General features: G+C 46.6%; 1 protein-coding gene across 2 annotated transcripts in view; it reads right to left on the bottom strand.

The window, feature by feature from the left end:
• Window positions 1-11,421: 11,421 nt before the first annotated feature.
• The window catches only part of LOC142096023 (uncharacterized), a 194,895-nt gene continuing 178,351 nt past the window's right edge, over window positions 11,422-27,965 (bottom strand). For both annotated transcript variants that reach the window (XM_075178498.1, XM_075178507.1), the window contains 3 exons: window positions 14,682-15,977; window positions 13,816-14,143; window positions 11,422-12,982 (listed from right to left, as the gene is read on the bottom strand). In XM_075178498.1, the coding sequence (XP_075034599.1) occupies window positions 13,842-14,143; window positions 14,682-15,977 (1,598 nt within the window). In that variant the 3' untranslated portion in view covers window positions 11,422-12,982; window positions 13,816-13,841. The remainder of the gene's footprint in view (window positions 12,983-13,815; window positions 14,144-14,681; window positions 15,978-27,965) is intronic.

Below are 27,965 nucleotides of genomic sequence, written 5' to 3'. Positions count from 1 at the left end.
ATATCCATACACAGCTATCCCTTCCCTCTATGTATCCATACACAGCTCTCCCTTCCCTCTATGTATCCATACACAGCTCTCCCTTATATCTCCATACACAGCTATCCCTTCCCTCTATGTATCCATACACAGCTCTCCCTTATATCTCCATACACAGCTCTCCCTTCCCTCTATATCTCCATACACAGCCCCCTTTCTCATCTCTATATCTCCATACACAGCTCTCCCTTCCCTCTATATCTCCATACACAGCCCCCTTTTCTCATCTCTATATATCCATATACAGCTCTCCCTTCCCTCTATATATCCATATACAGTGCAGCGGTTGGGAGCATTGCTTACGTGGGCTCCGCCCCTGGTGACAGCAGGGGAGAAAGCAAACTGAGGATGTCGTGGGCGGTTCTGGTGATGTTTGCGGTCGTATCTCCAGATTGGCTTTCCTGTCCGGTAATGCGGCCATGGCCAGTTGCATGGCGTGTCAGCGTAAGGTATGGAGCAGTGAGGTTGGAGCCAGAGTCTTTATAGACTCTGGATTCCCGCCCTGAGAGGAGAGCCATTTTAGCCAGGATCCAGGCAGGAGGTGGGTGGTCCTGAGTCCCCTGCAAGTGATGAGGGCGTGGCAGCTGCAATAAGGCACAATTATGAAGAACCCCTGTAAGGTGGGGGACAGTGACGCCTAGTAAAAAAGCCTCTATAGAGAGGGGCTGTGATACAGGGGTATCCCCACCTTCAGGGATAGCCTGGAGACCTCAGAGCAAAAGGCTTAGGACCACAACAAGAGGGAGAGAGTCCTCACCAACCAAGGAGGAAGAAAGTATCCTCTGAATTGGATTGCCTGTAGAGTTTGCCTGGAGAAGGTAGGCATATATGAGTGGCATACAGAGACCCTCGATAGGGGTGAGGGGTGTGGTAGGATTTAGCACCAGCAATAATGCCAACAACAGTTAGGCTGAATCTATACAAATGCAAATCCTGTTTTCTATAAGGCCTATAATGTAACCCAGGCAGCGGGTCCGGCCATTAAAACCGGCAATCTCACTGTGGCCATTGTATCTGACATCATTGAAACTGGATGCATTTTAGAAAGTTTCTATTTATATCGGGTGGCAAATAAGCATGTGGGGAATCTGATATGTCTGCTATATAGTGAGCCACTATTATCTCCTTGTAGGACTTATAGTAATAAGAACTTTTACTTCGGCCTAACTGTTGTTGGTATTATAGTAGCCGAAATAATGACTCCCACCGGGGGTGTGTGTGGCAGCTGCCACAAAGGAACATTTGTATGAGCAAAACGGGGGGGGGGGGGGAGAGCTCCTGGATATTGTAAATAGAAGTCATTTGGATGTCATCAGCACCCTGGGAGAGGGCTCATGGCCTTCTCCTCGGAGTTCAAGCAGGCTCTCATCTCACCTATTCTCAAGAAACCCTCCCTTGACTCATCCTGTCTCCAAATATAGCACCATGTTTCTGTCTCCCTTTGCTTTTAAATTTCTCAAACGACTTGTCTTCAGTCATCTGACCCACTTTCTCTCTTCCGACTCTCTTCTTGACCCTCTCTAGTCTGGCTTCTGTACCCTGCACTCATCTGAAACTGCCTTCGCTAAACTAACAAACAACTTACTCTCAGCTAAGTCCAAAGGTAGCTTCTCCCTTCTCATACTCGCCGACTTCTCTGCTGCTTTTAACACTGCCGATCATTCTCTTCTCCTCACCACACTTCTCTCCTGGTCTGGCTTCTCCCTCTCTGGCCACTCTTTGTGTCTCTGCTTCAAACTCTCCCCTCCCCTCTTTCTTTTTCAATTGGAGTCCCCCAAGACTCAATCCATGGCCCTCTGTTCTTCTTTCTCTACACTACGTCTCTCGGTGAACTTATTCAATCATTTGGCCTCCAATGCTGATGCATATCTATCAATCCTCCCCTGACCTCTCTCCCGCATTCCTAACCCAAATTATCTAGCTGTCTCTCAGCTGTAACTACCTGGATATCTAGGCGCTTCCTCAAACTCAACATCTTCAAATCCGAGCTCATCATCCTTCCTCATGCCAATATTGCTATCCCTCCCAGTATCTCCTTCTTGGTTGACAACATAACTCTCTCTCCTTTCACCCAAGTCCACTGCCTTGGAGTCACCCTTGACTCTGCCTTCAGCTTTACCAATCATATCCAGTACCTCCACAATTACTGCCACTTTCTCCTTCATAACATCACGAAAATCCATCCCTTCCTCTCTCAGGGAGGAACCAAAATCATGGTCCATTCACTCATTTCTCGTCTTGACTATTGCAACCTCCTTCTCACTAGCCTTCCTGTCTCTCACTTTTCTGACCTTCAATCTATACAGAATGCTGCGGCTAGGCTCATCTTCCTTTCTAATAGCTTTTCTTCCACTACTCCTTTGCGTAAATCCCTTCATTTGCTCCCTATCTGTTTCAGAACTCAGTTCAAGCTCCTTACCCTCACTTACAAAGCTCTTACCAACACGTCTCACCCTTACATCTCTGATCTTGTCTCGTGGTAAATACCTACCCGGCAACTCCACTCTGGCTCAATTCAACTCAGATTACCTCTTCCCATGTTTGAGTCCAAGTCTTCTGCGATGCTGACTCTCTCCCAACCTTCAGTCCTTCAAATGCTTACTCAAAACTCATCTTTTAAAGCTCGCCTACCCTACCACCTACTGACCAACTTATCCATTACATCCTCTTCCTTTGTCTGCCAGCTCCATTTTCTCCCAGTTGGCCCTACTGTCTCTGACCACCCCACCCTCTACCTACTGTCCTATGTCTGTCTACTGTCAGTCTCCCACGTACGTCCTGTCATGTCTTTTGTTGCACTCTGTGCGAGTCCCCATAACATTACTCATACTAATCTGTGCCACTTATGTGTATTACCTCATCTATTTATTACTTGCTTTTGTATCCGGCGCTACGGAATCTGTGGCACCTTGAAATAATAATAATAATGTGCAGGTGCCAAGGGAGACTGTAATTTACTGTGCCCCTAGAGTAAGATGTGTATGTACAGCAGTATGTTTGGACCCTGCAGTCAGGGGAGTGCTTTGAGACAGTGAGTAGGGGATAAATCCTTGAGAAGGAGGAGGTGTAAAACTGAAAACAATCTGGAAGTGTTATTCTCAGCTTCAGTAGAGAGTTGAAGGGAAGTCTCTGTATAGTGGGAAATCATTCCGTACAGTCTCACTAGGAGCCCCCTTGGAAAATATCCCCATACCGTGGTGGGAGGGGGCAGTGTGGCTAAAGTTGAAAAGGAGGGCCCCTGATGTAGCGGATGGTGTGCAAGAACCTTTGGACCATGCCTACCGTCTGACTGTGTTTGATGAGCTCTGACTACATAGTTAATGAGGTTGAAAAAAAGACACCAGTCCATCAAGATCAACCTATTATGGATCTCCTGTGATCCCTTTCTTATGTTGGAAATTGATCCATAGTAAGCAACCAACAATCTGTTTCAATCAGGAAAAATCCCTCCTGACCCAATATTACAGTCCTATTTCTCCATTGATCCACTACTATACTTCATTTTAATTAATGGTCATAACCCTGGATACCCTTTTCTAAAAAATTGTCAAACCCTTTCTTAAACATATCTATTGAATTTGCCATCACAATCTTCCCTGGCAGTGAATTCCATTTCATATCTTGACTGCCCTTACTGTCAGTCAAAGAAAGGGGCAAAGACAGCATGGTAGCGAGTGAAAAGGGGCAAAGACAGCATGGCAGAGAGTAAAAAGAGGGATCACAGACAGCATGGCAGAGAGTGAAAAGGGGGAGCGCAGACAGCATGGCAGAGAGTGAAGGGGGAGCACAGACAGCATGGCAGAGAGTGAAAAGGGGCAAAGACAGCATGGCAGAGAGTGAAGGGGGAGCACAGACAGCATGGCAGAGAGTGAAGGGGAAGCACAGACAGCATGGCAGAGAGTTAAGGGGAGCACAGGCAGCATGGCAGAGAGTGAAAAGGGGGAGCACAGACAGCATGGCAGAGAGTGAAAATGGGCAAAGACAGCATGGCAGAGAGTTAAAAGGGGGAGCACAGACAGCATGGCAGAGAGTGAAGGGGGAGCACAGACAGCATGGCAGAGAGTGAAGGGGGAGCACAGACAGCATGGCAGAGAGTAAAAAGGGGGAGCACAGACAGCATGGCAGAGAGTAAAAAGAGGGATCACAGACAGCATGGCAGAGAGTAAAAAGGGGGAGCACAGACAGCATGGCAGAGAGTAAAAAGGGGAGCACAGACAGCATGGCAGAGAGTGAAAAGGGGGAGCACAGACAGCATGGCAGAGAGTAAAAAGGGGGAGCACAGACAGCATGGCAAAGAGTGAAAAGGGGGAGCGCAGACAGCATGGCAGAGAGTGAAAAGGGGGAGCGCAGACAGCATGGCAGAGAGTAAACAGGGGGAGCGCAGACAGCATGGCAGAGAGTAAAAAGGGGGAGCACAGACAGCATGGCAGAGAGTGAAAAGGGGGAGCACAGACAGCATGGCAGAGAGTGAAAAGGGGGAGCGCAGACAGCATGGCAGAGAGTAAACAGGGGGAGCGCAGACAGCATGGCAGAGAGTGAAGGGGGAGCACAGACAGCATGGCAGAGAGTGAAAAGGGGCAAAGACAGCATGGCAGAGAGTAAAGGGGGAGCACAGACAGCATGGCAGAGAGTGAAGGGGAAGCACAGACAGCATGGCAGAGTTAAGGGGAGCACAGGCAGCATGGCAGAGAGTGAAAAGGGGGAGCACAGACAGCATGGCAGAGAGTGAAAATGGGCAAAGACAGCATGGCAGAGAGTTAAAAGGGGGAGCACAGACAGCATGGCAGAGAGTGAAGGGGGAGCACAGACAGCATGGCAGAGAGTGAAGGGGGAGCACAGACAGCATGGCAGAGAGTAAAAAGGGGCAAAGACAGCATGGCAGAGAGTAAAAAGAGGGATCACAGACAGCATGGCAGAAAGTAAAAAGGGGGAGCACAGACAGCATGGCAGAGAGTAAAAAGGGGAGCACAGACAGCATGGCAGAGAGTGAAAAGGGGGAGCACAGACAGCCTGGCAGAGAGTAAAAAGGGGGAGCACAGACAGCATGGCAGAGAGTGAAAAGGGGGAGCACAGACAGCATGGCAGAGAGTGAAAAGGGAGAGCACAGACAGCATGGCAGAGAGTGAAAAGGGGGAGCACAGACAGCATGGCAGAGAGTGAAAAGGGAGAGCACAGACAGCATGGCAGAGAGTGATAAGGGGGAGCACAGACAGCATGGCAGAGAGTAAAAAGGGGGAGCACAGACAGCATGGCTGAGATTAAAAAGGGGGAGCACAGACAGCATGGCAGAGAGTGAAAAGGGGGAGCACAGACAGCATGGCAGAGAGTAAAAAGGGGGAGCACAGACAGCATGGCAGAGAGTGAAAAGGGGGAGCACAGACAGCATGGCTGAGATTAAAAAGGGGGAGCACAGACAGCATGGCAGAGAGTGAAAAGGGGGAGCACAGACAGCATGGCAGAGAGTGAAAAGGGAGAGCACAGACAGCATGGCAGAGAGTGATAAGGGGGAGCACAGACAGCATGGCAGAGAGTGAAAAAGTGGAGCACAGATAGCATGGCAGAGAGTGAAAATGGGCAAAGACAGCATGGCAGAGAGTGAAGGGGGAGCACAGACAGCATGGCAGAGAGTGAAAAGGGGAGCACAGACAGCATGGCAGAGAGTGAAGGGGAGCGCAGACAGCATGGCAGAGAGTGAAAAGGGGGAGCACAGACAGCATGGCAGAGAGTGAAGGGGGAGCACAGACAGCATTGCAGAGAGTGAAGGGGGAGCACAGACAGCATGGCAGAGAGTAAAAAGGGGGCAAAGACAGCATGGCAGAGAGTAAAAAGAGGGATCACAGACAGCATGGCAGAGAGTGAAAAGGGGGAGCACAGACAGCGTGGTAGAGAGTGAAAAAGTGGAGCACAGATAGCATGGCAGAGAGTGAAAAGGGGCAAAGACAGCATGGCAGAGAGTGAAGGGGGAGCACAGAAAGCATGGCAGAGAGTGAAGGGAAGCGCATACAGCATGGCACAGAGTGAAGGGGAGCGCAGACAGCATGGCAGAGAGTGAAGGGGGAGCGCAGACAGCATGGCAGAGAGTAAACAGGGGGAGCGCAGACAGCATGGCAGAGAGTGAAGGGGGAGCACAGACAGCATGGCAGAGAGTGAAAAGGGGCAAAGACAGCATGGCAGAGAGTGAAGGGGGAGCACAGACAGCATGGCAGAGAGTGAAGGGGAAGCACAGACAGCATGGCAGAGTTAAGGGGAGCACAGGCAGCATGGCAGAGAGTGAAAAGGGGAGCACAGACAGCATGGCAGAGAGTGAAAATGGGCAAAGACAGCTTGGCAGAGAGTTAAAAGGGGGAGCACAGACAGCATGGCAGAGAGTGAAGGGGGAGCACAGACAGCATGGCAGAGAGTGAAGGGGGAGCACAGACAGCATGGCAGAGAGTAAAAAGGGGCAAAGACAGCATGGCAGAGAGTTAAAAGGGGGAGCACAGACAGCATGGCAGAGAGTGAAGGGGGAGCACAGACAGCATGGCAGAGAGTGAAGGGGAAGCACAGACAGCATGGCAGAGTTAAGGGGAGCACAGGCAGCATGGCAGAGAGTGAAAAGGGGAGCACAGACAGCATGGCAGAGAGTGAAAATGGGCAAAGACAGCATGGCTGAGATTAAAAAGGGGGAGCACAGACAGCATGGCAGAGAGTGAAAAGGGGGAGCACAGACAGCATGGCAGAGAGTGAAAAGGGAGAGCACAGACAGCATGGCAGAGAGTGAAAAAGTGGAGCACAGACAGCATGGCAGAGAGTGAAAATGGGCAAAGACAGCATGGCAGAGAGTGAAGGGGGAGCACAGACAGCATGGCAGAGAGTGAAAAGGGGAGCACAGACAGCATGGCAGAGAGTGAAAAAGTGGAGCACAGACAGCATGGCAGAGAGTGAAAATGGGCAAAGACAGCATGGCAGAGAGTGAAGGGGGAGCACAGACAGCATGGCAGAGAGTGAAAAGGGGAGCACAGACAGCATGGCAGAGAGTGAAGGGAAGCGCATACAGCATGGCACAGAGTGAAGGGGAGCGCAGACAGCATGGCAGAGAGTGAAAAGGGGGAGCACAGACAGCACGGCAGAGAGTGAAAAGGGCCAAAGACAGCATGGCAGAGAGTGAAGGGGGAGTACAGACAGCATGGCAGAGAGTGAAGGGGGAGCACAGACAGCATGGCAGAGAGTAAAAAGGGGCAAAGACAGCATGGCAGAGAGTGAAAAGGGGGAGCACAGACAGCGTGGTAGAGAGTGAAAAAGTGGAGCACAGATAGCATGGCAGAGAGTGAAAAGGGGCAAAGACAGCATGGCAGAGAGTGAAGGGGGAGCACTGACAGCATGGCAGAGAGTGAAAAGGGGAGCACAGACAGCATGGCAGAGAGTGAAGGGAAGCACAGACAGCATGGCAGAGAGTGAAAAGGGCCAAAGACAGCATGGCAGAGAGTGAAAAGGGGGAGCACAGACAGCATGGCAGAGAGTGAAGGGGGAGCACAGACAGCATGGCAGAGAGTGAAGGGGGGGCACAGACAGCATGGCAGAGAGTGAAAAGGGGGAGCACAGACAGCATGGCAGAGAGTGAAAAGGGGCAAAGACAGCATGGCAGAGAGTGAAGGGGGAGCACAGACAGCATGGCAGAGAGTGAAGGGGAAGCACAGACAGCATGGCAGAGTTAAGGGGAGCACAGGCAGCATGGCAGAGAGTGAAAAGGGGGAGCACAGACAGCATGGCAGAGAGTGAAGGGGGAGCACAGACAGCATGGCAGAGAGTGAAAAGGGGGAGCACAGACAGCATGGCAGAGAGGAAAAAAGGGGGAGCACAGACAGAATGGCAGAGAGTGAAGGAGAGCACAGACAGCATGGCAGAGAGTGAAGGAGAGCACAGACAGCATGGCAGAGAGTGAAGGAGAGCACAGACAGCATGGCAGAGAGTGAAGGGGGAGCACAGACAGCATGGCAGAGAGTGAAAAGGGGGAGCACAGACAGCATGGCAGAGAGGAAAAAAGGAGGAGCACAGACAGAATGGCAGAGAGTGAAAAGGGGGAGCACAGACAGCCTGGCAGAGAGTAAAAAGGGGGAGCACAGACAGCATGGCAGAGAGTGAAAAGGGGGAGCACAGACAGCATGGCAGAGAGTGAAAAGGGGGAGCGCAGACAGCATGGCAGAGAGTAAACAGGGGGAGCGCAGACAGCATGGCAGAGAGTAAAAAGGGGGAGCACAGACAGCATGGCAGAGAGTGAAAAGGGGGAGCACAGACAGCATGGCTGAGATTAAAAAGGGGGAGCACAGACAGCATGGCAGAGAGTGAAAAGGGGGAGCACAGACAGCATGGCAGAGAGTGAAGGGGGAGCACAGACAGCATGGCAGAGAGTGAAAAGGGGAGCACAGACAGCATGGCAGAGAGTGAAAAAGTGGAGCACAGACAGCATGGCAGAGAGTGAAAATGGGCAAAGACAGCATGGCAGAGAGTCAAGGGGGAGCACAGACAGCATGGCAGAGAGTGAAAAGGGGAGCACAGACAGCATGGCAGAGAGTGAAGGGAAGCGCATACAGCATGGCACAGAGTGAAGGGGAGCGCAGACAGCATGGCAGAGAGTGAAAAGGGGGAGCACAGACAGCACGGCAGAGAGTGAAAAGGGCCAAAGACAGCATGGCAGAGAGTGAAGGGGGAGTACAGACAGCATGGCAGAGAGTGAAGGGGGAGCACAGACAGCATGGCAGAGAGTAAAAAGGGGCAAAGACAGCATGGCAGAGAGTGAAAAGGGGGAGCACAGACAGCGTGGTAGAGAGTGAAAAAGTGGAGCACAGATAGCATGGCAGAGAGTGAAAAGGGGCAAAGACAGCATGGCAGAGAGTGAAGGGGGAGCACTGACAGCATGGCAGAGAGTGAAAAGGGGAGCACAGACAGCATGGCAGAGAGTGAAGGGAAGCGCAGACAGCATGGCAGAGAGTGAAAAGGGCCAAAGACAGCATGGCAGAGAGTGAAAAGGGGGAGCACAGACAGCATGGCAGAGAGTGAAGGGGGAGCACAGACAGCATGGCAGAGAGTGAAGGGGGGGCACAGACAGCATGGCAGAGAGTGAAGGGGGAGCACAGACAGCATGGCAGAGAGTGAAAAGGGGGAGCACAGACAGCATGGCAGAGAGTGAAAAGGGGCAAAGACAGCATGGCAGAGAGTGAAGGGGGAGCACAGACAGCATGGCAGAGAGTGAAGGGGAAGCACAGACAGCATGGCAGAGTTAAGGGGAGCACAGGCAGCATGGCAGAGAGTGAAAAGGGGGAGCACAGACAGCATGGCAGAGAGTGAAGGGGGAGCACAGACAGCATGGCAGAGAGTGAAGGGGGAGCACAGACAGCATGGCAGAGAGTGAAAAGGGGGAGCACAGACAGCATGGCAGAGAGGAAAAAAGGGGGAGCACAGACAGAATGGCAGAGAGTGAAGGAGAGCACAGACAGCATGGCAGAGAGTGAAGGATAGCACAGACAGCATGGCAGAGAGTGAAGGAGAGCACAGACAGCATGGCAGAGAGTGAAGGGGGAGCACAGACAGCATGGCAGAGAGGAAAAAAGGGGGAGCACAGACAGAAGGGCAGAGAGTGAAGGAGAGCACAGACAGCATGGCGGAGAGTGAAAAGGGGCAAAAACAGCATGGCAGAAAGTGAAAAAGGGCAAAGACAGCATGGCAGAGAGTGAAGGGGGAGCACAGACAGCATGGCAGAGAGTGAAAAGGGGGAGCACAGACAGCATGGCAGAGAGGAAAAAAGGGGGAGCACAGACTGAATGGCAGAGAGTGAAGGGGAGCACAGACAGCATGGCGGAGAGTGAAAAGGGGCAAAAACAGCATGGCAGAAAGTGAAAAAGGGCAAAGACAGCATGGCAGAGAGTGAAGGGGGAGCACAGACAGCATGGCAGAGAATGAAAAGGGGGAGCACAGACAGCATGGCAGAGAGGAAAAAAGGGGGAGCACAGACTGAATGGCAGAGAGTGAAGGGGAGCACAGACAGCATGGCGGAGAGTGAAAAGGGGCAAAAACAGCATGGCAGAAAGTGAAAAAGGGCAAAGACAGCATGGCAGAGAGTGAAGGGGGAGCACAGGCAGCATGGCAGAGAGTGAAGGGGGAGCACAGACAGCATGGCAGAGAGTGAAATGTGGCAAAGACAGCATGGCAGAAGAGTGAAGGGGGGCCAAAGCAGCATGGCACAGGGTGATGAAGAGCGGCCAGAAGAAGGAGGGGCAAAAGCAGCATGGAGGGCCCAGAGTGATCATAAGGAGGCACAGCATGGTGATTAAGGGGCACAGAAATGTGTGTGATGGCACAGTGGGCTTGTGGCAATGTAATGTGTGTGTGGTAGGTGGTGGCTAAATAATGGGTGCTATTTTGTTTGTTTGTAGGGTGAAGGTGGGGCAATTTAATTTTACAGTGGGGACTATTAATTTAAGATGGGGTGGTTTTGGGGCTATTAATTGAATGTGGGGCTGAGATTGAGGAACATGAGGTCTATTTATTAAATGTGACTATGAATTATTTAATGGCAGTGATGGTTGCAGGAAATATGTATATTTATTATACGTAAATGCGATTAATTTATTTCAGGGGCTGTCTGGAGGGAGGGAAATAAGTTTATTAAATGGGAATACTATTACTTTAATGTTGGGGCTGGAGGAAGGCAAAAGTATTAATTGTGGGTCCTGTTGATTTAACGCCGGGGCTGGTTGGAATTTTCTAAATGTACCCATTATTTTTTTTCAAATAGGGCCCCCAACATTCCAGGATCCAGACAAGCCGCAACTAAAGAAACCAGCAGCCAGAGGTGGTGAAAGTGACAAGAACTGGTAGGATAGTCTGTCAAAGGTTCTGAGTCTAGTGCAGGCTTGGTTAACCTGTGGCACTCCAGGTGTTGTGAAACTACAAGTCCCAGCATATCCTTCCAGCAATAAGCTGCTATATATTGGAAAAGCATGCTAGGGCTTGTAGTTTCACAACACCTGAAGTGCCACAAGTTAGCCAAGCCTGGTCTAGTGGGACAATCCCAATTTTTGGTGACTGTTCTGCCCAATCTAAAGGGCAGGTCAAGACTATGTACTCTTTATATACACACTGCATTCTTTATATACTACACTATGGTGCTAGCTGTCCTTGGTGGGCTGACCCCTCCCCCTCTAGTGTCTGGTCCCGCCTCTATGATGGCTGGCCACACCCCTCTTCATGCCCCAGTCCGACACTGATTATATGTAAGTTTCTCCTATGTCCTACTGTCTCAAGTATGTAGTCAATGGAAAACTGTAACCATATCTTCTGATATAGACCCAGAGGAGTAAGCAGACTATATAGAGAGCTCCACAGATGGAATATTCGGCTAAATAACAGCGTACAATAGATTTATTATTTGATATAAGTTTGTACAGCAAGAAAAATAGTCATAGATTCATATTCCAGCTGAATCTATACAAATACAAAGATATTTTACATGTTATTGTCAGTAATAGCGATAGTTATTCTATTAATGGTCATATGGTTACAAGCTCTGATAATATATATAAGACACAATGATAAAACTATGAAGTACGAACATCCTGTAATATTGAAGTCAGATGAGATTATGTCATTAAAGGATATCCTTAATAAACCAATGTAATAAATACCATTACCACCAAAACCAATATTTGATGTGCAGTAACCCCTGGCAGCCAATCCACAGTTAGCTTAAATCTGTCTAGTGCAAAATGAACAATGTCAGCTGATGTCTGATTGGTTGCTGAGATTACTGTACATTATTGTACAACGTTAGTTCAAGCCGGCCAGAACCTGTAGAGTAGGTGGAAGCGTTGGTTGTTGTGGTGGAAGAGGGTAGTAAGTGTATCGTGTTTATAAGGCTAATATTATAAAATATGTCATGGAATCCATCCTATCAACAAGAATAAAGCAGATTTTATTCTTTTATTTGAAACGTTTAATCTATTAACAATTACAAATATAAGAAACACTGATAAAAATGCTACCATATGTACGCTGATAATTTATGTTGTATGTTGTATGTTGTATGCTGTATGTTGTATGTTGTATGTTGCCCAGCCTTGTGCTGACACCACACCAACGTCTTCCTTCAATAATATATAAATACAGAAATATAATTACTGAGCTATTTCTCCTACAGTCACTGTAAGGATCAGATGGATGAGCAATGTGAGAAAAGACAGGTGCAAATTCTGGATATCATTTAGCATATTATAGATATGTTGCTCTAAATTATGGTAAAACATTATCCGGTTAACCTCGTCTCCAGCCTTCCTGGTAATAGATTCCATACATATATACCGAGACCTAAACATTAAATCTGTTTCTGCTTTGCCGTCTGCTGGAAACACACAGAAATACCTGTGTTACAAGTTATAGTAGCAAGTAATTATATGGTCATTAAGTTAATATGATGTTCTCATGAACACTGGGATAATTCCTGAGGGGGACTCGTTCCAGTGATGTCGTAAGACAAGTACTATGGATCAATACAAACACAGTCCCTTTAAGCTCCTGTCACCAGGTCCATTGGGCTGAGAGCCAGAACATGATAAACTGAAGTGTTAAATGACAGATTATTGTATATAATGTTTTTACACTCTGCTCTCTACAGACAATTATTATACAACAACTTGTGGATTGGATTTTGCCTTTGCTGTATCTTGTATGCTGGGTACATTGATAGTAGTTCGGTCGGGTAATGCTGGTAGGTCCCACACATAAAATAAATACTATGGCTCCATAGTACACAATGCGCTATGATAACACAGAGAAAGATGGTTCTCAGATGTTGGCTTCTTGCACCATGTGCTGCGGAATTAGTGGCGCTATATAAATAAATGATGATGATGATGATGATGATGATGTGCAGACAAGGACCATAAAACGCTGAAAAGTCTTCTTTCAAAACCTGAGACAAAAGACAAAGGAGTAATTATCCAGAACACACAGACATGGGAAATTGTATACGTTACACATCACACACAGTCATTTAAACTATATTCTATGTAATACTAAGGAGGAATAATCACCGGGGAGAGAGAGTGGGACAATAATCTGAGGGAAACAAAGGAATTATCCAGTAAAATCTGCAGTGAGTGAATCAGGGAATGGTGGGTTAATCATTTGACATTTAACCAATGTAAAGTTTTGTTGCTTAGTAATTAGTGAAGCTCATGTAACACTTACTAAAACCATTTGGACCAGAAGAAGGAAGCAATGCTGGACAGCAGATCTCTGGGCACAAAGGAAGGTCTTTCTGTGTTTGTATTCCCTGCAGTCACTGTGGGATGTTTGCTGCTATCAGTGTTCACTAGACATGCAAAGTACATACATCTGTTAGTCTTGTTAATCACAGGGGCTTTATATAGAATGTCTATATGTTAATATATGATTATACATTGTTACTTGTAGACAATGGATAAAGAGAGAATACCAAAACAATACATTAAAATAAACCATTAATGAGTGTTATTCCAGCCTTGAAGAACTTATTATATAAGTAATAATAATAATATATATTAGTTAGTTGTACCTGGAGAATGAAGCATGCGATGTATCATTGTTATCCCAGAAATAGAAGAAAAGAAGATCTTCTGCATTGTAGGTGGTCCAACAATGGGGACATGGACTTAGCAGCTGCCTATTTAATTTTCCTAAACAATGTACCACCTGAAGGCACAAACTGGATGCCAAATGTAATCTTACCTGTCATCTGTGATTACCCTCACACAGTTCTCTTACCTGATTTGTCGTTTTAACTGTTTGTCTTAGCCAGTTAAATTCTCCTCAATATTGTTGGACGATCCAGTTTGTGGCAGATACAAGCTGTATATTCCTCTTTTATATCCAAACAGTTTACACAGCTGCTTGGTACTTGGGTTAATGAAGGATTTGATGACTGTGCCATCTTGTTTGTCTGGTCCTCCCATAGGTGATATATGATTTGTGCGATATAGAGGAGACACTAGTGGATACTTTGATGGTGGATTGAGACATGGGTATGGACATGGAGCCCTATGAGCCTGCTTAATGTGCGGCTTGTAGGCATGTTTACCAAAGTATGTTCCTTCTGGATATGTGGCAAAAACAAAAGGATGAAAGACAAATTAAATGCCTGAATTTTTATGTTGTAGAAGTAAAAGTGAATTTTCTATTTGTAATTAAAATTTAAGCTTCAATCAACTAATTTTTTTTATCAAAAGTGACCCAATAAAAGTTCATGTCGGGATTCAGTTGCTGATGAATAACAATGTCCTATGTTATATATATATATATATCACAGAACATCTAGATATAAACATGATGGGCTCAGGTATATACTTTAGGAGTGAAAGAGAGAGTATAACTCTTGTGGTGTTTAGAGGAGTTTCCTGCACTGAGGATTGTTATACAAGTGGAGGAAGAAGAATGTTGAGGAAATGGCGATAAATTAACTTCATATTCTATAAAATGACAATTTCATGCTCTAAACTGGAGATAATAGTGATGATATTTTTAATTTTCAATAATTTAAAGGACAATTTCCTCAAACTTTCTGCTTCCTCCACTTTTCTAGAATGTCCTACAATGTATCGGAGGACGCTTCAGTCATCTGTTTTTCCGCTTACCTGAGGTGTCTGATTTAAAGTTCCATTTAACAGCTTTGGATAAGATATTTAGTCTCAGTTTATTCTTTTTAGGGTACAATATTACGTTTATGCTTTGCTTGTTTGTTTCTTTCTCCTTATTTACTTTTTTGATTGTTCTAGGGTCAGCATAAAGTGGTCGCTTAGTTGTTTCCAGTCTGTCTTTTTTACTATCCTTCTGGTCCTTGGTTAGTTGTACGGACGGAGTGGATGGTGGCAGCACTGCTGGAAGGGTTAGTGTTACCACTGGTAGTGGACTGTCCTTTAGTTCGTCCTGCTGATCCTTGTCTACTAACACAGAAATGTCCTCAGTTAATGGCTTCTTGGAGAACAATGGTGGATTGCTAATTGTAACTGGCGCAATTAGTTCTTTCCCTCCTGATGCACCTGGTCCATTGTTGGAAAATATTTTGTCTGTTGTAATCTTTGTTGCAGTCTCCAGAGGAGACGATGACCACATTGAGAGAGTTGGATGTTCTATTTTGTGACTGGAAGTACTAACTTGTTCAAAGTCTTGTGGTGAGCTAATCTCCAAACTTTTTGGTGTGGTCTGTGCAGTGTCTGCCATCATCTCTGACTGTGTTGGGTCCGGCACCAGATCCCACGGTGTTGTCTCTGGTACCAGCTCTGACTGTGTTATCTCCGGCATCAGCTCTGACTGTGTTTGGTCTGACATCAGCTCTGACTGTGTTGGGTCTGGCATCAGCTCTGACTGTGTTGGGTCTGGCATCAGCTCTGACTGTGTTGGGTTTGGCATCAGCTCTGACTGTGTTGGGTTTGGCATTAGCTCTGACTGTGTTGGGTCTGGTACCAGCTCTGACTGTGTTTGGTCTGACATCAGCTCTGACTGTGTTGGGTTTGGCATCAGCTCTGACTGTGTTGGGTCTGGTACCAGCTCTGACTGTGTTGGGTCTGGTACCAGCTCTGACTGTGTTGGGTCTGGCAGCAGCTCTGACTGTGTTGGGTCTGGCATCAGCTCTGACTGTGTTGGGTCTGGTACCAGCTCTGACTGTGTTGGGTCTGGCATCAGCTCTGACTGTGTTGGGTCTGGTACCAGCTCTGACTGTGTTGGGTCTGGCATCAGCTCTGACTGTGTTGGGTCTGGCATCAGCTCTGACTGTGTTGGGTCTGGCATCAGCTCTGACTGTGTTGTCTCCGGCACCAGCTCTGACTGTGTTGGGTCTGGTACCAGCTTTGACTGTGTTGTCTCCGGCATCAGCTCTGACTGTGTTGGGTCTGGTCCAGCCGTGCTCCTTTCCTTCTGCTCTATGTCTTTATCTGATCACAAACAGAAATGTCTCCTGTTACATATTAATATCGCTGAAGATTGTTAGAAAGATTTCATTGGATATATTAAAGTGCTAGAATATAACAGATAGTCTTCTGGAGTCCAATGCAAAGAACGTTACATGTAGCACAATGCGAGTGTGTTCTACACTGTAACAAGGTTGCACTGTAATGAGCAGACACCAGGTTTCAAGGTACTTCAAATTGCACTTAATTTATTAAAAGTCTAAACTTGTGATTTCTAAAGATTTGGTTGATCTAGTATTAGTTAATGTAATATTGATAGCTATAAAAAGAAATGCTATGCAATGAATGGAAAGGACATGGGGCCTGATTCATTAAGGAAAGTAAAGCAAAAAAATTAGTAAGTTTTCTCCTGGACAAAACCATGTTACAATACAAGGGGTGCAAATTAGTTTATTATTTTGCACATAAGTTAAATACCGGCTGTTTTTTCGTGGAGCACACAAATGATAGCTTATTTTTAAACTTAAATTTAATGTTGATCTAGGACATGCTCTATCCTAACTATAAATCTGTCCCCACATTTTAAATTTATCTCCCCCTCCAATGCAACAAGGTTTTGCCCAGGTTCAAAGTTACTCAATTTATTTGCTTTCCTTTCCTTAATGAATCAGGTCCGTGATGTCTACCTGTTATGATTGCTAGATAAAGGTTTGTGAAGAGAGTGGAGATTGACTTTCCAAGGAAGTATTGATGGAGATGTGTAAAAGGTGAACAGAAGGTCAGTAAAGGTCAGTACAGGGAGATACAGAGAACAAGACTGTAAAAGGTTTCAAAGAGAATGATATTAGCTTCATATTCCATTTGGTTGGAACTTAGAGAAAATACAATAGTAGAGAGAAGGGGCATCAAGTTAGTGGGCATAGAGTAAGACACACATCAAGTACCTCCTGCCTCTGACTGGCTGATAGGGAACCACAACACCTTGAAAATAAGTGACATCTTAATACTGACAAGCATGGTTTCCTATCATATGGTAGATTTATTCCCAGGAGAGATTCATGGGGTACCTGTTAAATTAAATATTATATCATTTTACTGGGTTGTCCCTAGGCCAAGGGGCCCCGTCTGGCAGGGGTTATATACATTCTAGCCTACAGCTTTTATTGGGTGTTTTTATTATATTTGATGCTACAGTTCCTTCCTGTCCATGTTCTCTGGTTACAGACTGGACATTAAGTTTCATAAGAATTTTTTCCATGTTGTGAGAGGCTGTAATAAGTGCTGCTATAGACACACTATGTAAACTGCTGCCACAAAACATACAAAGTACTTTATTCCGCATATTTATTTGCTGGGCAGGTCCAACCCTTTGGAAGCATCTACCTCATGAACATCTCCAGAAATCAGTTACCAAAAAAAGGGCTTGATCGTATCATGTATTTAGAAATATTAGCATATGTTTGAGGCATTGACCTATTTTTATTATACTACCATCATCATTTATTTGTATAGCACCAGCAAATTCCATAGTTCCATGCAGACAGAGAGGTAAGAGTGCCCTGCTCTCAAGCTTACAATCTATGGGACAATGTTCATTTGATACATGAGGATAAGTCTACATATTGCATATTGGTCTAACCAGATTGCAAAAGTGAAAAGTACATAGTGGGCTATATGATCCAGTCACACAGCAAAGTTGATCAGGGAGTCATAGGGTTGTTGTCTTGTGTGAACTGTGTAAAGGGTGGTAATAGGGTAAAAGGTAATGGTGGTTGAGGAATATTATAAGCTTGCCTGAAGAGGTGGGTTTTCAGAGAATGCTTAGGGTTTGAAGAACATAGGAAAGTCTTACTGCGCGAGGGAGGGAATTCCACAAAGTCGGAGCAGACCAAAAAAGTCCTGTAACTGAGAATGGGAGCATGTAGTAATAGGGGATGAGAGACGCAGATCTTGCGCAGAACAGAGGTGTCAAGTTGGGAAATATTTCAAGACAAGAGAAGAGATGTATGTTGGTGCAGTTTTGTCGATGGCCTTGTATGTTAGCAGAAGAATTTTATATTAGATACGGTAAAACAGGCAAATACTGTAGAGACTGACAGAGTGGCTCAGCAAAGGAGGAAACAACTAGCAAGAAAATCAATCAAGCCACTGCATTCAAAATAGACTGTAGTGTCTTGTGTGAGATATGTGCGTATTCTGAAAATGTTTTTTAGATGTATGTAACATGATTTAAATATAGGTTCATTGTGGGAAGGAAAGGATAGTTCTGAGTCAAGGATTACACCTAGGCAGTGAGCTTGTGGGGTGGGATTTATGGTCATGTTGTCAAAACAAATAGAAAGGGCAGGTAACCAACTTTTGTTGGCATGTGGGAATATTATTAACTTTGTTTTTGAAAGATTTCATCCAAGATGAAAGCGCAGTCAGTCAGTAATGTGAAACACTGATGTCGAGAGATCAGGAGAGCATTAGTAAATCTGGGTATCATCCGCATAGAGAGGATACTGAAATCCAAAGGAGCTTATTAGTCTTCCAAGAGAAGTGGTGTAGATAGAGAACAGTAGAGGACCTAGGACTGAGCTTGTGGTCTCCAACTGATAAAGGAAGCGGAGCAGAGGTGGATCCAGAGAAATTAACACTGAAAGAGCGATTAGATAGGTAGGATGAGAACCAGGATAAGACAGTGCATTCAAGACCTAGGGATTGTAGTGTTTGTATGAGGAGAGAGTAGTCAACAGTGTCAAATGCAGCAGAGTGACTTAGAAGTAAGGGTGTGCACCGAGCACTTTTAGTGTTTTGTGTTTTGGGTTCTGATTAGCTTGAGGTTTTGGGTTCTGATTTGTTTTGCCAAAACACCTGACGAAAGGTTTTGGTTCTGATTTAGGGTTTTGGGTTCTGATTTATTTTTAAAAAAGCATAAAAAGCTCTAAAATACAGTTTTTTGGTTTTTTTACACTCCTATGCTATTATTAACCTCAATAACATTCAATAACAATCATTTCCACTAATTTCCAGTCTATTCTGAACACCTCACACCTCATAATATTCTTTTTAGTCCAAAACGTTGCACCGAGGTAGCTTTCTGGACTGCGTAGTGGAGTGGGCCCGGTACCCAATTTGGTACCGGGGCCCCAATACCTCCTCCAACGGGTCTGAATACCACTGCACAGATGTCTTCTCCTACCTCCTCCAACTGGTCTAAATTCCACTTGACAACTGGCTGCTCCTACATCCTCTGCAGCATATAGAGGGTGTAGTTCCAGCGTGTCATTACCTCTTGTTTTTGACGATGACAGGTCATTTTAATTAAATTTGGATTTGCCCCCAACACTTAATGTATTTTAATATCTGATACGCATGTATGTGGACTGCGTAGTGGAGTCGCCCCGGTACCCAATTTGGTACCGGGGCCACAATATATCACCCTCAACGGGTCAGAATTCCACTGCACAGATTGTGGACACCGGATGCACGTCTAACACCAACATAGCTGTTAAGGCCGCATTTTTTTTTTTTGTAACTACAAAAAAAAAAACCTTGCAATAGAAATGGCAGTTCCTCTTTTTTGGAAATACAGAAAGAAAGAAAGAAAGTAGTAATAGAAATGGCAGTTCCTCTTTTTGGGAACTACATAAAGAATTAAAGTATTAAATAGAAGTGACAGTTCCTGTTTTTGGGAACTACATATACAATTAAAGTATTAAAAACTGTGGCTGAAATGATTGGTTTGTTTGGGCCCCCACACAAAAAAAGCTATTCATCTCTCCCTGTACAAACTAAACTGGCTCTACTTAGGCAAGATGTCTTCCTCATACTCATCCTCTGATTCCTGGCCCCCTTCAGTGTGTACTTCCTCATCCTCACACATTATCAATTCGTCCCCGCTGGACTCCACAACCACAGGTCCCTCTGTACTATCTGGAGGGCAGTGCTGTACTTGATTGAGGAATTGATAATTCATTTTTATGAACATCATTTCTTCAACGTTCTGAGGAAACAACCTCCTTCGCCACTCACTGACCAGGTTCCCTGCTGCACTAAAAACTCTTTCCGAGTACACACTGGAGGGGGGACAACTCAGGTAAAAAAGAGCCAATTCGTACAGGGGCTTCCAAACTGCCTTTTTTTCCTGCCAGTAACAATATGGACTGTCTGACATGTCTACTTGGATGGTGTCAGCAAAATAATCCTCCACCATGTTTTCAATTGTGACAGCATCCAATGTAGCGACAGTAGACATGTCTGCAATGGTTGGCAGGTCCTTCAGTCCGGACCAGATGTTATCAGCATCCCCGCCAGCAGGTCTTTTAGGAAAACTGAGTTTTTTCCTCGCAGCCACAGGTGTGGAAGAAAATGAAGGACAAAAGCACCACTGGACTCAGCAAGGACAGAGCACTGGACTGATGCACCACTGGACTCAGCAAGGACAGAGCACTGGACTGATGCACCACTGGACTCAGCAAGGACAGAGCACTGGACTGATGCACCACTGGACTCAGCAAGGACAGAGCACTGGACTGATGCACCACTGGACTCAGCAAGGACAGAGCACTGGACTGATGCACCACTGGACTCAGCAATGACTTTTTTGATTTTTTTTTATATTTTTTTAAAAGGATTTTTGTAGAATTTTTCTTTTTTTTTTCTTTTTATGGAAGAATTTTTAATACTTTTAAAATAAATATGCACTTAGCAGAACAAAGCACAAGACAAAAGCACCGCTGGACTCAGCAAGGACAGAGCATTGGACTGATGCACCACTGGACTCAGCAGGACAGAGCACAGCACAGCACAGCACAGCACAGCACGAGAAATAGCAGGACAGAGGACCACCTAACACACCCTCCCTCTTCCCTGATCAATGCCCGAGTGAAGATGGCGGCGGCAAGCGGGGAATTTAAAGGTTCCGAGTATCGCGAGATCCGACAGCGGGATTATGACTCAGAGCCTCGTTTTAAGTTTCGGATTTGGCGGGAATACCCGGACAGTGCTCGGATCTGACTCGGATCCACATTGTTCGGGGGGGCTCGGATTCCAGGAATCCGAGTCCGCTCATCCTTACTTAGAAGAGAGTAATGGCCTTTAATTTTTAGCAGTGATCAAATCATTAACAACCTTAGTCAGCGTAGTGGAGGGTTGAGAACGAAAACCTGACTGAAGAGGACCCAATAAGTTGTTTGTCGTAAGAGAGTGTGTGACGAGAGTGTAGACAAGTCTCTCTAGAAGCTTGGAGGGGCATGGGAGCTGAGAGATGGGGCGATAATTGGAGAGTTTGGGTCAGATTTTTTTTTTTTTTCAGAATAGAAGTAATCACTGTGTGCTTGTGTAATGATGGAAAGTTACCAGTAGAGAGAGAGATTACACATTATATGATGTCTATGTCTAAATTTACTAATGAGTTCAAGAACAATATAATAGATAAATTCCTAGAAAATTGCCCATGTTTTGTAAAGAGACCACGCCAAATTGCTTGCCATATATTACGCAGAGACCCTCCACAACTGCAGGCCATATATAGCAAGGATCATATGCTGCACAGAGATTACCTATTGGTGGCTTAATATTGCACTAAGACTCCTCAATTACTGCAATATATTATATACAGACCCTCAAGTTCCTGGTCATATATTACATACAGACCCTCAAGTTCCTGTTCATATATTACATACAGGCCCACAAGTTCCTGTTCATATATTATATACAGACCCTCAAGTTCCTGTCATATATTACATACAGGCCCACAATTCCTGGTCATATATTATATACAGGCCCTCAAGTTCCTGGTCATATATTACATACAGGCCCACAATTACTGCAATATATTATATACAGACCCTCAAGTTCCTGATCATATATTACATACAGACCCACAAGTTCCTGGTCATATATTATATACAGACCCTCAAGTTCCTGGTCATATATTACATACAGGCCCACAAGTTCCTGGTCATATATTATATACAGACCCTCAAGTTCCTGATCATATATTACATACAGACCCACAATTACTGCAATATATTATATACAGACCCTCAAGTTCCTGATCATATATTACATACAGACCCACAAGTTCCTGGTCATATATTATATACAGACCCTCAAGTTCATGGTCATATATTACATACAGGCCCACAATTCCTGTCATATATTACATACAGGCCCTCAAGTTCCTGGTCATATATTATATACAGACCCTCAATTCCTGTCATATATTATATACAGACCCTCAAGTTCCTGGTCATATATTACATACAGACCCTCAATTCCTGTTCATATATTATATACAGGCCCTCAAGTTCCTGATCATATATTATATACAGGCCCTCAAGTTCCTGGTCATATATTATATACAGGTCCTCAAGTTCCTGGTCATATATTATATACAGGCCCTCAAGTTCCTGGTCATATATTATATACAGACCCACAAGTTCCTGGTCATATATTATATACAGACCCACAAGTTCCTGGTCATATATTATATACAGACCCACAAGTTCCTGGTCATATACTATACCAGATATCTCTTCAATTTATGACCATATATTACACAGAGATACCTCTGTTTCGCAGAGACCCTGCCCCCAATTGCTGACTTTGTATTGCAATGAGATTCCACCAATTGTTGTCCATATATAATACAAAAGTCACCCTAATTGGCCATATAGAGCCTCATATAACATTGGATGCTATTTCATTTGTGGGGCAAAAAATACACACCCAAAAATGTGTTTAGAAATGGTTGTATGCCGAAAAATGGAACAGGGTCAAGTGTAAGTTGCGTACAGTAAGTTGTGTACAGGAAGAGAAGCATGTTGTCACGATCTGCCTACAGCTTATGCATTACATGCTGCTTTGCATGGCAGCTCCTGCCTTTTTGTCCTTATTATTGTATTTGTATTGGCAGTACCTTCATTCACCAGAGGTGCTGCTATTGTGCCTTATTGTGTGCATTAGGGGTTAACCTTCATGTTCACCAATTATCCCATGCACCTGGGTGTGTTCTTCCCTTTATATACCTGTCACTCCCAGCACACATTGCTGGTTATTGTTGTCCCATCCTGTGATGTCATATCCTTGTTGCAACCTGTGGATTCTTCCTCCTGCCTTGCTCCTCTGGTTCATGCCTGCTTGGAATCTGTTCATACCTCCTGCTTCTCTGCATTAGCTGTTTACCTGCTGGTTTCTGAACATTGGTATTATTTCCTGCATCAGCTTGCACCTGGTATTTACTACTGGTCTCGATTACCTGCTATTTATACTTTTCTGCAAATAAACAGAGTGTTTTCACAATATTCATGACTCCTAGCTGTACTCCTGTTTGTAACCGTGACAGTATAACCAGCCCACAAAACAGCTTTGGAGTCTGGTGAAAGTTTTGTTTTATTCTGGGACCTTTTTTCTGCAATCAAGTTTTCATTTGTTTTTTGCAACATGTCTGTTTCACCAATCATGGAATTGCTACTGCTACAAACTTTACAGATGGACATTATATTGCTACGTTCTCAGCTTGCTAGATTTTCCTCTTTACTTGTGGACCCACTCAGGAAACTGTCAGATTCTGTCTCTCTTAATTCAGAAGCTGCTGAGCTGTCTCAATCCACCTTCTCTGCTGATGAACCTGTGCAAACAGCACCTCATAAAAGTACTTCTACAAATTTGCTGTTTTCTATGAACTATGGGGTAACAAATTCCCAGTACACAGGTGGTCCACGCCCCCATCTGACCGAAGAGGAACGGCGGCGCAGGATAACATACAAGTTGTGTCTCTACTGTGCCAGCAATGCACATTTCTTGCAGGACTGTCCTATCCGTAGACCACGTCAGCTTACTGAATCATCTCCTGTTATTTCATCTCCGCATTCCAAAATTGTTTATGCTCCACCATTTCTGTTCTCTGGGAAGAGACCCAATCTACCAGCTCCAGCCGCCTGTCCTGAGGTGCCAGCTCCAGCCGCCTGTCCTGAGGCACCAGCTCCAGCCGCCTGTCCTGAGGCGCCAGCTCCAGCCGCCTGTCCTGAGGCGCCAGCTCCAGCCGCCTGTCCTGAGGCGCCAGCTCCAGCCGCCTGTCCTGAGGCGCCAACTCCAGCCGCCTGTCCTGAGGCGCCAACTCCAGCCGCCTGTCCTGAGGAGACAGCTCCAGCCGCCTGTCCTGAGGCGCCAGCCGCCTGTACTGAGGCGCCAGCACCAGCCGCCTGTGCCGAGGTCCCAGCCTCTGTCTCCTTTGTCGCGGTGCCAGCCTCTGTCTCCTGTGTCGAGGTGCCAGCCTCTGTCTCCTGTGTCGAGGTGCCAGCCTCTGTCTCCTGTGTCGAGGTGCCAGCCTCTGTCTCCTGTGCCGAGGTGTCAGCATCTGCCTCCAGCTCTGAGGTCACATCATCTGCCTCCAGCTCTGAGGTCACATCATCTGCCTCCAGCTCTGAGGTCACATCATCTGCCTCCAGCTCTGAGGTCACATCATCTGCCTCCAGCTTGGAGCCTGCTTCCACTGTGTCCGGTCCTGAGTCTCCTGCCACTGTGTCCGGTCCTGAGTCTCCTGCCACTGTGTCCGGTCCTGAGTCTCCTGCCACTGTGTCCGGTCCTGAGTCTCCTGCCACTTTGTCGGGTCCTGAGCCTCCTGCCACTGTGTCCGGTCCTAAGTCTCCTGCCACTGTGTCCAGTTCCGAGTCTTCAGCTGCTGCCTCCAGTTCCGAGTCTTCAGCCGCTGCCTCTGTTCCTGAGCTAAAGTCTGCTCCAGAGGGGGTGCTGCCCTTAAAGTCCTCTCCAGAGGGGGCGCTGCCCTTACAGTCCGCTTCAGAGGGGGCGCTGCCCTTAAAGACTTCTCCAGAGGGGGTCCTGTCCCTCCAGTCTGCTCCAGAAGAGTTGCCAGTCCATGCGGTCCAGCCCGAGTTGCCAGTCCATGCGGTCCAGCCCGAGTTGCCAATCCATGCGGTCCAGCCCGAGTTGCCAGTCCATGCGGTCCAGCCCGAGTTGCCAAGTCCATGCGATCCAGCCCGAGTTGCCAGTCCATGCGGTCCAGCCCGAGTTGCCAGTCCATGCGGTCTATCCCGAGTTGCCAGTCCATGCGGTCTTTTAGGACAGAGGCTTAGTACATGTCCGGACTCTCCGCAATATAGACACAGTCTCTGTTTAAATCGCCTCTCACGCTCCTCAGGTGTCAATTTTGAGCGACCCAGCTGCATCGGTTCCTCTGTAGCCGGAATAGGATTTTGAAAGGTAGGTGCCAAGCGGATGGGGCGTCTTGAGAAAGATCTCTCCGGTGTTCTTTCCCTAAAACATAGGTCAATCCGGATACACAGGGAAATGAGGGTATCCAGGTCAGAGGGAAGTTCCCTGGTGACCATCTCATCCTTAATTCGGTTTGTAAGGCCCTGTCAAAAGGTAGCAATGAGAGCCTCGTTGTTCCATCGCAGCTCTGACGCAAGAGTACGGAACTGTACCGCATACTGGCCGACTGACATCGAACCTTGTCGAAGATTTAATAGACTAGAAGCAGCTGAGGAGACCCGACCTGGTTCGTCGAAGACCTTGCGAAACATGTCAATGAATGCTGCGGAGTTCTCTAGTAAAGGGTCGTTGCGCTCCCATAACGGTGAAGCCCAGGCCAAGGCTCGTCCGCTGAGCAGGGAAATCATGAAGGCTACCTTGGTGCGCTCAGATGAGAAGGCAGTAGAGTTGCACTCAAAATAGATTGCGCACTGGATGAGGAACCCCCTGCATTTTTTAGGATCTCCGTCATACTTCTCTGGAGAGGGAATTCTAAGCCCAGTAGAATGAGCCGGGGAAGGGGACGGAGCCACCGGAGCAACTGCGGCCAAAGACGGAGCAGCGGGAGGTTCCACCGGAGTTGCTTGGACCACCTGTAAGGAGTCTAGACGAGACAGTATTCCTTGGACACACTGAAGTAACCGACCCTGATCGGCTTCTTGTTGTTCCACTCGGCGGCCCAGGTGGATGAGCAGATCCCGAGCTGAGGGTTCACCTGTTCCATCTGACGTCATGGCCAGAGTAAACTGTCACAACTTGAGTATGTGCATACTGGTTTTGACACTACTCACCAAAGAGGCGCGGAGTCTAACGTGTTCCCGGTATTTACCAGGAACCCCCGCAATGGAGTATGGTCTTAGCTGCGGGAGACACGCAGGTCGCGGTCCTCAGAGGGAGCAACCAGTGAAGCGGTGAGATGAAAACGGTGTCAGGCAGGCGGGGTCAAAATGAGAGAATCAGGATATGCCACAGGGAAGATCCAAGCCAAAGTCAGAAGTAGCCGGGTCCGGTACACAGGAATATCAGCAGTAGAATGGTCAGCAAGCCGGGTTCGGTACACAGGAAAATCAGCAGTAGAATGGTCAGCAAGCTGGGTAATACACAGAGAGCAAGGAGGACACAGGAACGCTGGAGCTAGGTGGGACCTATTACTCTGGCACTCCTAGTGCCAGAGTGATCCTTAAATAGCGCCTCAATTAGCGGCGGTGGTGACGCTGAACACCACCGCCGGATTTACTAGAGAGTGTTCCGTTGCCTAGCAACGGTACGTGGCCGCCGACCCGGAAGTGTACTCGGTTGCCTAGCAACCGAGCGCTCAGAGGTAGTAGCAGGCGTCCGTCCCTGTGCGACGGACACATCACAGGGACGGCGCCTGACACCAAGCCAGCCGCCCAGTCCGGGCCTGCTGTCAAGCCTGCTGCCAAGCCTGCCACCCAGTCTGGGTCTCCTGTCAAGCCTGCTGCCAAGTCCGAACCATCCGTTGCCGAGGGTGCCAAGTCTGAGCTGCCACCTACCTTTGAGGGGCACCTTTCTCAATTTAGTGCTCTACTGAGGTTTTGTGCTTCTTATTTGCCCTCAGTACCTAGCCTTGTCAGTGACCCAAAGAGGCAAGTTTTGTTTTTGTTAACAAACTTTAGAGGAGAGGCTATGGAATGGGCGAACCCTTTGATTGAGACTAATCACCCCACCCTATCTGACTTACCACTAGTTGTCGAGGCAGTGATCAACAAGTTTTCACCAACACCTCCCGCTATGCCATCTTACGGGGCCTCCGTATTGTCAGCAGTTCCACCCATCTCACCTGGCCTAGAGATTCCTTTGTGCTCCACCCAATTGGTTCAAACTGCTGTTCCAGGGAATTATCGCAAGAAGAAAAAGCGAAAGAAGAGAGCAGGGTCTACGGAGCTTGAACTGGCAGCTGGCATAGTCTCCTTTGCCCGTCCACCCATGGACGAGGACTTTTCTGCCGGGCCCCCAATTCTGGACTATGATTCCGATGAATTCAGACATTTTTGGTAATTGGGCGTCTGGAATCCGCCCTTAAGGGACAGGGTACTGTCACGATCTGCCTACAGCTTATGCATTACATGCTGCTTTGCATGGCAGCTCCTGCCTTTTTGTCCTTATTATTGTATTTGTATTGGCAGTACCTCCATTCACCAGAGGTGCTGCTATTGTGCCTTATTGTGTGCATTAGGGGTTAACCTTCATGTTCACCAATTATCCCATGCACCTGGGTGTGGTTTTCCCTTTATATACCTGTCACTCCCAGCACACATTGCTGGTTATTGTTGTCCCATCCTGTAATGTCATATCCTTGTTGCAACCTGTGGATTCTTCCTCCTGCCTTGCTCCTCTGGTTCATGCCTGCTTGGAATCTATTCATACCTCCTGCTTCCATGCATTAGCTGTTTACCTGCTGGTTTCTGAACATTGGTATTATTTCCTGCATCAGCTTGCACCTGGTATTTACTACTGCTCTCGATTACCTGCTATTTATACTTTTCTGCAAATAAACAGAGTGTTTTCACCATATTCGTGACTCCTAGCTGTACTCCTGTTTGACACATGTCCTCTAGAGAAGAAGCCTAGTTTGACTTGAGCACATGTCCTCTTAGTAGGTGTATACTTCAGGTCCCATAGGCTGGGCATAGAGATACATATTGATGAGTTAATTCATTAGATCACAGCTATATCTGGGGCGAAAATTACTAAAGTGATTTTTTTTTTAATAGTTTTGAAACTGTCATC

This window comes from Mixophyes fleayi, chromosome 1 (genome assembly GCF_038048845.1).
Source record: "Mixophyes fleayi isolate aMixFle1 chromosome 1, aMixFle1.hap1, whole genome shotgun sequence".
NCBI lineage: Eukaryota > Metazoa > Chordata > Amphibia > Anura > Limnodynastidae > Mixophyes > Mixophyes fleayi.
This window is presented reverse-complemented; position numbering and strand designations above follow the sequence as displayed.